This window comes from Aplidium turbinatum, chromosome 9 (assembly GCF_918807975.1).
Source record: "Aplidium turbinatum chromosome 9, kaAplTurb1.1, whole genome shotgun sequence".
Lineage (NCBI taxonomy): Eukaryota > Metazoa > Chordata > Ascidiacea > Aplousobranchia > Polyclinidae > Aplidium > Aplidium turbinatum.
In genome coordinates this window covers 15,251,716-15,263,052 of record NC_137480.1, presented here as the reverse complement: position 1 = coordinate 15,263,052, position 11,337 = coordinate 15,251,716, and the positions used below count along the sequence as shown (strand labels likewise).

The 11,337-nt window shown below is 41.7% G+C and overlaps 1 protein-coding gene across 2 annotated transcripts in view; it reads left to right on the top strand.

The window, feature by feature from the left end:
• Positions 1 to 4,010: 4,010 nt before the first annotated feature.
• Positions 4,011 to 11,337, top strand: part of LOC145777560 (uncharacterized) — a 30,047-nt gene continuing 22,720 nt past the window's right edge. For both annotated transcript variants that reach the window (XM_082588975.1, XM_082588974.1), the window contains exons 1-6: positions 4,011 to 4,135; positions 4,735 to 4,942; positions 5,952 to 6,125; positions 6,859 to 6,946; positions 7,359 to 7,511; positions 7,630 to 7,785. In XM_082588975.1, the coding sequence (XP_082445101.1) occupies positions 4,048 to 4,135; positions 4,735 to 4,942; positions 5,952 to 6,125; positions 6,859 to 6,946; positions 7,359 to 7,511; positions 7,630 to 7,785 (867 nt within the window). In that variant the 5' untranslated portion in view covers positions 4,011 to 4,047. The remainder of the gene's footprint in view (positions 4,136 to 4,734; positions 4,943 to 5,951; positions 6,126 to 6,858; positions 6,947 to 7,358; positions 7,512 to 7,629; positions 7,786 to 11,337) is intronic.

The window sequence follows — 11,337 nt, the reverse complement described above, 5'->3', positions numbered from 1 at the left end:
AAAGTCAAAAACAATAAAGTGCTATGTTGGCGCCTCGAACTGGCATCCTTTTCTTATACTATTCGTTACCGTCCCGGCAAAGACAATACAGCACCCGACGCTTTATCGAGAGCATTTTGCGCAACGGTACCTGCTCGAAACATTAAATGTTTGATGGATATTCATAAAGAATTGTGTTGCCCGGGTTTAACTCGTTTGTTGCATTATGTGCGTTCGAAAAATTTGCCTTACTCGACAACTGATGTTAAAAGAATATGTGAATCATGCAATGTATGCGCTGAAGTTAAGCCACGTTTCTTTAAACCCGTCCAGAGTAATTTAATCAAAGCGACTCAGCCCATGGAGAGGCTAAACTTAGATTTTAAGGGCCCCTTACCATCATGTTCTCGTAATATATATATATTGTGTGTCATTGATGAGTATTCACGATTTCCGTTTTGTTTTCCCTGTGTTGATACGTCGTCTGGCACAGTAATCAAGTGCCTTTCTCAACTGTTTGCAATGTTCGGTACTTGTAGTTTTATTCACACTGATCGAGCCCAAAGTTTCATGTCTAGGGATGTTAAACAATTCTTGTTGGAAAGGGGTGTAGCTGTGAGCCACTCAACACCCTATCACCCGCAAGGCAATTCGCAAGTTGAACGTTACAACGGAGTAATATGGAAGGCGATACAATGTAACCTCAAGTCATTCGGCCTGCCTGTAAGCAAATGGGAAAATGTCCTTCCGAACGCCTTACACGCATTGAGATCGCTACTGTGTACATCAACAAACTCTACCCCGCATGAGCGATTCTTCAACTTCTCTAGACGGTCGTCACACGGGAAGTCCCTTCCTGATTGGTTAAGCACTCCTGGCCCAATCTTACTGAGAAAGTTTAACAGGTCTAGCAAACACGACGATCAAGTCACGAAAGTGTTCTTAACCGAAGCCAACCCGTTATACGCTCGGATCAAATACAGCGACGGCCGAGAGTCTAACGTGTCTCTAAGAGACTTAGCCCCACATCCTGCTAATAATACCTCTTACGGGAATATTGTGGATTCTCCTCAATCATCGGAATATATTGTGGATTCTCCTCAATCATCGGACACAGAGGAAAAGTCATTCACACCGAGTGATAGGTTGCCTTGCAGTGGCGCTTCACCGGGAAATAATTTCGATCAAGTCGAAGAAGTTGTTCGCGACCAAGCGATCGACTGCGATCCAGCAATCAATCCGCAATCAACAACGACTGGTGACCTAACCCGATCAAGCCTTTCCAATGAAAATCCAAGAAGATCGTCTAGGTCCACCAAAGGGGTTCCTCCCGTTAGATATGGGGATCCCATTACCTTTTAGAGTGGGTAAATGTTATAATATATTGCTTCATTTTTAGTATGTTTTGAGTTGGGGTGGCCGCATTTTAAGTTGGTTAAAACCTTATGAATAAAATCATCTTTAGTTTCATGACAGCTATGCTAAATTGTCTTCTTCTTTTTGAGGTCCGGAACTCCTAACAACGGCTTTTTCTACAATATTCTTTAAAGTCGAGGTCAGGGAGGTTAACAAGTAACCACATATCCTTCTTATGTGTTTGTTTATTTTCATTAGCTTGATGTTTTCTCAGACTAATCACAAGGAGGTTGACAACATGTCCTAACTACAGCAGTGTTGACAAGGGGTCCAGGGGCTAAGGGGCATACTTTTGAACCTGAGCCGGAATAATTTAAGAGCCATAATATTTGCAAAGGGTCGGAGGACTTGAATAAACTGCGTGGTATGCGTTAGACATGGTGAACTTTTCTTCAAAAGTGTCTCTATTTTGGTCCCGAGGATCTTATTGGTAGGCTACCTGACTAAAACTATCCTCTCAACGTCCCTGCCTAACTATATGAGTACCCAAAAATAATAGCATATGTTTCTGGATGATATGGTGAAGGTGAAGCATTCTTTCCGTAGAACAAAAATTGGGCCCACGTGCAACGCATAATAGATTAAGCATATTTTAAATTCGAGTAGGCCTATCATGTCACCTTTAGATCTTACTTTTAGATAACTTTTCTTTTGCGTTTTGTGTAATATTTGCTATAGGCTATATAATATTCGGTGTACAGACGAAACTTTGCTCATAACGACATACCCGGGCGGTCTACAAACACGATTTAACAATGCTTCAGACATTAGCGCAAGCCGCAAAGTATGAAATCCAGATTAACGACAAAAAAACAAAATGCATGGCTGTCTCCAAACGCAGTCCTGAACCCCACTTTGCACTTTACCATCAGGGAGACAGCGCAATTGAACAAGTGTCTTCTTTTAACTACCTTGGCTCTTTCATAACGCGGATGTCCGATCCAAAAAAAACATACGCAGAAGAATAGGCCTAGTTGAAGACGCTTAGCTGAAGGCCTAGCTGAAGTCAATTCTAATAGACCGCAAGCTTTCAAATCCTCAGAAGGTGAGACTACCATGGTTGTGAAATATGGACCTTCACCGCAGAAACTAGGCGTAACATTGAAGCAGCTGAAATGTAGTTTTATAGAAGAATATCTCACAAATGCATAAGTTTTAAACCAGGTACACCAAAATAAGGAACTATTGAACGACGTCGACATAAATCATAGGCACTCAAATTTATCGATCACGTCATCATAAAAGAAGAGTTAAAATATCTCTGTCTAAGCGGTCGCCTTCTCGGAAGACGTGGTCGTGGGAGACTATGAACAAGATTTTTATCTAATTTTCAACAAAATAAATCAAATGGAACTGCGTCACCTTTGACGACTTGATTTTCACAACTGAAACAAAAGATGCTACTTTAGTCTTAGTTATCCAATAACCCGGCGTGTTTGAGCCAATTGTTATTATTGAATTCAATATAAGTTGGCATGTTGTTGAAAGAATCAGCAATTACTCAGACTTGCAAGTTTTTACAAAACAGAAAAATTTGAAAATTTAAGAAACATTTCGAATAAAAACGAAAGCTTTACTTTCAAAAAAATTGGTTTCGAAAATCCTCAGGCCGGCTAAACTCCTACAATAAACGTACGTTTTTATTTAAATTCAATTATTGTTTTTATGTTACCGTTATATCAAATACACCATAGAAAAACATTGACAAGTTATAAAATGTCTTATATTTTCTTTTCCTTTTCACTGATTGATTAGTTGATAATAATTAAACCGTCATGTTCTAGGATAGTGCGACTGGAAGATCTTGGATGGTGGTGACTCGTGAACAGAATAGTGGTTTCGTTTGGACTGTAGGTTGCTACCTTGACTTAAACTTTTGTTATTGCAACTTGTAAATTATTTTGCCACTCTCTCTCCTGCTCTGCATTTATTATTGGCATACGCTTCTTCGCAATGACCACTAAAATTGCCTTTATAGCCGACTATGACATCACAATTCAAATTTTTTTATCAAGTCAGAGCTCAACTGGAAAATCTTGATCGAAAACTTGACACAATCGGAATTAATTAATTCTGCACAATCAATTGATACTTTTTTTTGCGTTTTGAATAATAGAGCATAATGGTTTTGTGGTTGTGCAAGCTCCAGACATATATACACGTGCTACATAAACTGTTGTTGAGGCACGTCTGAAACCTTTCAAGGTTTGCTACTTTTTATCGTTCATTGACGTGCCAGTATATCGACTAATGTAGCTGATGGCATTTTTTCGTTCCGGCCGAGTTGATGACGAAAACAAACTGTTATGATACAAATTTCCAAACTGTAGTCTGAACGTTTTGACGGCAAAAAGATTTGATGGAATATGAACAGTTTGTACTTGCGATGGAATACAGTTTAAATCTAAATTTTTCCTGACATTTTCATCAGTTATTTTCTGGGTGAATTTCATAACATCATTACCCATTTTAAACCCACTGTCAATCAATATTTAACATTTCATTGATACCAAATTAAAATTTGCAAACAAAGAGATTTGTTTCATTTTTACACGTCACAAATCAATAACCTCCGTAAAAATGGTTTTAAAATTTTGTTTTCTGATATCAATTTTAATACACACAAAAGTAAAAACATCATTCTTTGTCAAAATGATGAGCATGAAAATGTTTGGAGCGAAGCAAAAAGCTCATGATATAGGAACTTGGACAATGCAAGACCGTATCGAAGAAGTCAGAGGTAATTTGCAAGACTTTACCAAAAATGTTGATGTTACCTGAATGTTTTTCAATATGCATGTTTTTACTCGATTTTGGGAAAGCACATGACAAAGTGCCCCCTAGATCCGCTACCAGGGCCGTTGAGAAGATAATTTGGGCCTGCTACAAACAAAAATCCTTGGGCCTGAAATCAAGACACTTTAAAGAAAAAAAAGCAGTGGTTTGGTTTTGAATCTTTATTCTCGGTCTGACAAAGCCTTGATAGGTTATTTCTGATAGTTTCGCATACTTGTAAAGGCTCCAAAGAATACGCGGTGGTTTTTTCAATTTTCAGAGTCGAATGGCTCCAAACTCCTAAAATCATCTCGGGACTGAGTCCAAATGTACTCCCTGGACCCTCTGTTAACGCTATTGTCAGACATCGCTTATGTTTTGCATGTGAAAAAGATAATTGCTGTCATAAGGCCATTAAGCATGATTAAATTTCCATGTATTAAAAATCCGATGTCTACCTGGTACGGTACTTAATAAATACTTATCTAACTAATTACACTATCACAGATGCAACACACATTTAATGAATCTACAAAATAAACAAATGCTATGCCTGTTTTTCAGGAAAAATTAGATTGAAACAGCGAGATAAAGAAGCATACTTTGCGGTCTCGCAACAAAGCATCAAGGACAATGAGACTCTCATAAAAAATCTCAGAAAAGAAATCAAGGAAAAGTTAAATTTCATTCATAAATCATCAGCCAATGCTGATTATCATGTAATTCATACTGGCTTCCAGAACCACAAAGAAAGTCAACTGGCAATGCAAAGGTCGTTTAACATTAGCCTATAACTTGTTTATAGAAGGTTTTCATAGCTTATGCCAAAGGTGGGCAACCTATGACTCTCGTGCCAAACCTGGTCGGTCGGTTTAATGATGCAATTTATGCTGTGATGGCTTATTCACATTTTGCTGCGCTTTTGTGCTAGTTTATGTTTTGGTGTTTTGGCTGTATCGGTATGTTACGGAGGCTTAATTTGTAAAGAAAAATCAAGTTTAAGTTGCCCTTAAAGACGACAGAAGCGCATTTGTGGCACTCTTTGACTACTGTATACTATACGCCCAATATTAATACGAGAATAGGTTTCAAGTTTCTCGGTCACATCATCAGAAAAGAAGAATTCTAAAATCTTTGTCTAAGCGGTCGCCTTCTCGGGAGATGTGCTCGTGGCAGGCAACGAACAACATTTATATCAAATTTTCAACGAAATACATCAATCAGCCAACCAAGAACCTTTTGGGACACTGCACGACAAAGGGAACATTGGAAGAATTTACGAACTGAGCATCTAGTTCATCAAAGGCCGCATCGGCTATGATACTGTAGTAGTATAATAGGTTTCATATCGAGCAATTACGAGCACAAATACTTGAAATTAAGTTCGCTCACCCTTATGCTATTGAATAAGCATCGTTGCGACCCGCTTCCGCATCGTCACTAACCTACTTCATTTGGCCCGCGTATGTAAAAAGGTTGTCCACCCCTGGCTTAGGCCTATCTTTTAAAAAAGCTGTCTAAGTAGCCTACTTTACTAACCCTATAACAAGTTTTTGAACAGTTCCCTCAAATAATAATCTTTCTGGTTACTGGTACGTCACCCGTTGCAAACTATAGCCTACTATCATGCAGGCTTACGCTTTCAGTAGATTTTGCAGTTTATCTAATTCTAACAGCAGTCTTTCAAATATAAAAGTGATGTGCTGTGGCTTGTTGCTTGTCGACTGTTGCTTCTATAGCGCGTCCCTTCAAAGAAGCTGACAATACTCTAGTTAATTTAGGTATACTGTAGCAAAAGCTATCAATGAAAAAAACGAACACATATTTGACAAAGCTGGTATTCTCAATAATGTGATGTACAAACGAGAACTTTGCCATAAGCGACTTGAGCGCTTGGATGGGATGCTTGAGGCCATTAAAGCGGCTTCCGAACCAACTGAAGACAAAATATCCAAGTAAGTGGCTTTAAAAACTCCTAAGCACTGCTAACAGATAAACTACCTATTTGCACATCAAGAGGAGAAAGCACTGCGCTGTGTTGTCCAAGTCAGTGATGTAGCTAAGTGGGCAAGGAGGAAATCTGTCTCTGGAGCGTTGTATCAAAGTTTAACAATATGCTTAAGTTTTTCCGTAAAGCATCATGCTTTTATGGCTCACACACTGTATTAGGGAACGCAAGAACTGTCATGGCTCCTGGGAGCTAGAAAACTTACTGTAGCTACGCCACTGATCCAAATGAAAATGTTGGTCTTTATTAAATATTAATAGAGTGAATAAACTTTTGGTTTCAAATAGATAGTTGAAAAAGTGAAGAAAAAAAAGAACAGCTGAAGAAAAGAAGCTAAAAACTCAGACCCTGTGGGACATAGAGTTTCACAAATTTTCATTACAACTTATTTGCAAATAGTTAAGTTAAACTGTTTTTCGTATATTTCCGTCAAGTAGACTAGGCTGTCCTGCTATCTTTGATGGTACAGTAGCCTACTAGGATTCTACTTTGGTAGCATTCCGACGACTTCAGTAACTTAATTTCCAAAAATAAACCTAGGCCAAACAGATAAAAAAAAGATCATGAAGTTGTAGTTTTACTGAAGAAATGAACTGAAAAAATAACCTAAAAACTTGGCAGTCTGTAGCAACTAGCAAGTTAGATAAAAATGAATAGGTTTCTAAACTATTTTACCACAGCCAAAAGGTGCGTGTCCTCACAACCACTCTTGATAAAATGAAGCTGAAATGCAGTTCTGCTCAATATATCGAACAAACTTACAAGAAGGTGAGCACACTAGTTTGCTGTATTTTCACACCGACAAACTTCGAAAAAACAATTTCATGTAGGCCTACAGTAGATAAAACAACAAATAATATTTTGTGTAAGTTAAATACCTTCCTTGCAAGCCATGATGGTAGGCTACTATCAGCAAATAAATTAACTGTAATGAAATCTATGAGAGGCGGCTATCTTTAGTCTAACCGTGTTTTTATTTCTAAGCACAAAAACCATTAACAGATTTCCTGTTGTAGAAAAAGAACTAGGCCTACTACAGGTAATTTTAAAAAGATATGCTTACTAAAGATTAAGTCAAAAGTTATTCCAACAGCAGCAGCAGCTTGAGAAACAGCGCACTTGGTTGTTGCAGATCACTAATAGTCGATTGCCGACTTTATTTTAACGTATTACAAGTTAGATTCTAGTTCACTTGGAAAAAGACAAGTTAACGTTACCTGGAAGATTAAAAAAATTAGACCAGAGCGTCAAAAACGTCAAAAGTGAACTACAGCAAATGATTGAAGCACGCCAAGGTGCGAGACAAGCACTTGAGCAAACAAAATTGGAAAAGGTATGCTGTACCGCATGTAGATCAAAAGTAACAAGCCAAGAAACGTAAACTTCTGCCTACATCTAACTTACGCAAATAAAAATAAAACTTCCATGACAACTCGATGCAATTTATAAAGGAGCGCCTTGATGCCAAAATCCTAAAAGGAAAATGCCTTCGAGATTCAACGCTAACCGCCACTAAGAAGAAGTTAAACAAATTAAATCAAAATGGTCAAGAGAAGGAGCTGCGGCCCAAGAAGAGAAAGAAAAATAAACAAATTGTTGAAGAATCTGTAAGTTTCACACAATAATGTCATATCCAAGTTAACGTAGTCATCAATTAAAAATAAGCCATGTGATTGTAGTAGACCAAATTATGCTCAAAGTTGGTTTTTCTTGGTAGGTTTCTACATATTAGCCAAAAAAAACTATAAATTAGTTTCTCGATGTAGCCTATCCCATTAAGATGTTATTTTATTCCTTTTTGGTTTCCATAGTATCTAGGAACACTTGGCGTTGGGCAACCCAAAATCGCAGGCTATTAATTTCGCACCTCTATACCCCGTCGCTGAGACATGGGCAGTGCGTATAGGCCTATTTCATCAATCATAACATTTTTATCATATCTTTTACCAATCAATCCTAGTTTAGTGTCCTCCTATACTCCTCTACATTTTAGTTGTTAGCTCTCGATTTCTCTCTTCTATGGTAACCGACACAACGCATTTTTTTTCCTGTCACTTATCATGACAAAATAGAGGCTATAGGCTGACATAAAATAAATCCATATTATTTAGACCACAACTGGATCAATTACATAGTGTTCAGTTCAATTACATTACAATTACACCATTAAAATGTTTAACTACTTTGTTCCAAAATTTTCCAATTAAAATTACTTCCAACTGTAATTAGTTACACGTTTCGATTACAAAAAATTAATGTTTCAATTTTTATATTCATCGATGACTTTTGTACAGTTTGATTTTGTCAAAGACAAGTAAAATTGCATTTAATAAAAATAGGTTGCAATGTAGAATTCCTTTTGAACCACAACTAGCAGCTCAAAAAGTACTCATAACTGATATCATGCGTGCAACTTCTAACTGAAATTGGACTAAACAAAAAAAAAAAAAAGACTGCGAAATTCTCCCCTCAAGAAATTGAGGAGAGATTTCGACGTGACATGGCCGCTCCTAAAGCTGGGAGTTGCTCGCAGATGCCTGAGTGGATAAACGCCCACCGTTACGAGTATGGCAATGTAAACCTCTCCCTCATCGATGACGGTGAAGGTCCCATTACGGCCCGGGAGGTGGAGGCGGTCCTCCAGTCGCTTGATGTCGGTTCCGCCCCTGGTTCTGACGGATTGTCCTACGGTTTCTGGAAGACCCTGGACCCAAGAGGGGGACTCTTGGCCAGCCTTTTCGAGACCTGCCGGATCAACCGTCGTGTACCGGACCAGTGGATAACCAGCAGGATCACACTCATATGCAAAGACCCTGAGGGTGATCTGCACGACGTCAGCAACTGGCGGCCCATCTCCATCTGCCGAAACATATATAAGATTTACGCCGCCGTATTGGCCCGACGCCTGCAGCGATGGGCGGTGGAGGGGAATGTTATCAGCCGAGAGCAAAAGGGATTCATGCCCACGGAGGGCGTCTACGAGCATGTGTTCATGCTCGACACCATCCTCTCGGATGCACAGTCACGCAAAAGGCCTGTGTCGGTTGCGTTTCTGGACATTCGAAACGCCTTTGGCAGTGTCCGGCACGAATGCATAGCCGAGGTCCTGCGTCATTTCGACGCCCCCACAGACCTTATTGAGTGCATCTCCGACATATACGTCGCTAACACCTGCACCGTCCGCTGTGGCAATGGTGAAACCGACCGTATCCCTGTGGGGCGGGGAGTCCGTCAGGGCTGCCCGTTGTCTGGGCTGCTATTCAATTTGGTCATCGAGGTGCTCCTCAGGGGCGTCCGTGACAAAACGGATTGCGGCTACAACCTTCCTGCTAAAGAAGACATTAAAGTACGTTGTATGGCATATGCGGACGACATCTGTCTCGTTTCTTCCGATCGCGAGCAGATGATCTCCCTCTTATTTACTACTGATCCCTTCTCTTCCTGGTCCGGGCTACGGTTCAACCCACGCAAGTGTGGCACCTTATCCTATAGGAAAGCGTCGGCGTCCCGTCTGCGGGTCGACCGGAACCTTTCTCCCTAGCCGGGGAGGAAATCCGAGTCATCCCCAAAGGCGAAACGTACAAATATCTTGGCGCTCGAACCGGTTACGCCTCGGATGCGTCCCTTACCCAACCTTTCATCTCCACCCTGGAGAAACACATTTCCTCTTTAATGAAATCTTTCCTTACTCCAAGCCAGAAACTTCTGGCACTTAATTCTATCATTCTTCCGTCCGCGTCATACCATCTGCGAGTGCGGCGCTTCAGACAGTATGAGCTTCTGAAGCTCGATCGACTGGTATTGCAGTGTTTGAAGGTGGCGTGGCGTCTTCCCAGGTGGGCGTGCAGCGCTTTCTTTTACTGTAAGCCTGCATTGGGGGGCTTTGGTGTGTTGAATCTGTGTCGCGAAAGCGACACGCTTTTGATAGCCCAGGCTTTCAAGATGCTGACGTCTCCTGACGACCGTGTCTCTGCCATCGCTTTCGGGCAGCTTAGGCGTTGTGCCAGTCTGAGGTTCGGCACTCCAGATCCTACCTCGTGCCAGCTAGCCAGTTACTTGAATAAGGACCCCCCACCTGAAGGTGCCCGTTCTAGACCGTGCCCAACAGGCGAAAGCTTGTGGGGCCGCGTCCCGGCGGCTACCCGTCGTCTAAATGTACGTTGGTCCGCACGCCCGGATGGCGGTCTCGAGTTGACCGCGGGGAGCTCCAAAATCACCCCTCCCCTAAGAAAAAAAGTGGTTCCGACCCTCCACCAACACAACGACTTGTGGTGGAGGAGACAGTGGGAATCCAAACCTGACCAAGGCAAGACGGTCAGTGCCCACTGTCTGTCCGGATTTTCGAATTCTTGGACTCGGCGACCGGAGCTCCTGGATCACGCGAACCGTGCATTTGCTTATAAAGCCCGCCTAAACCTACTTCCCTTGAAATCAAAACCAAGCCATGGCCACCCATATAAACCTGCCATATGTCGCGCGTGTGGGAAAGCGGAAGAGACTCTCCCTCATATATTGAACCACTGCCCTACCGTGATGCCTGTTGTCACGGAACGACACAATTCAGTATTGTGGGAGATCGTGAAGCATGTACCTGCCGAATGGCAACCCTTGCTTACCATAGATAGTACGGTTCCACAACACGTGGAAGCGGGCGGTGCTGATCTGCGCCCTGACATTGTCCTGCAACGCCCTGACGGTGTCACGGTCGTATGTGACGTCACTTGCCCGTTCGACTACGGCGCGGATTCCCTTCGAAAAGCCGCCGACAGGAAACACGACAAGTACGGCGAGTTATGTGTAAACATATTGGAAGACAGGAAGCGCCCTTGCAAGGACGTCCTGTCACTTCCGTTCGTCGTAGGCTCCCTCGGGAGCTATGCTCCGTTGAGCTCTCGGGCTTTGGCGGTCTTGGGTGTTCCTGCTCGTGGGGTAGCAGAGGTGGCTAGAAAAGTGGCCTCCCTCTCAATCGAAGGTTCCCTCCGTGTCTGGAAAGCTTGGAACGCCGGGCTCACTCGTGGAGGGGCTACGTCATAGAAAAGACGATTCCAGCGATCAGAAGCTCAATTCCCCAACAGCAGAAGCTCTGCAGTAAGCATCCGAGCGCGCAAGACAGCAAACCTCAAAACCCGCCAGTAATTGTGTGACGTCATAGTATGTTA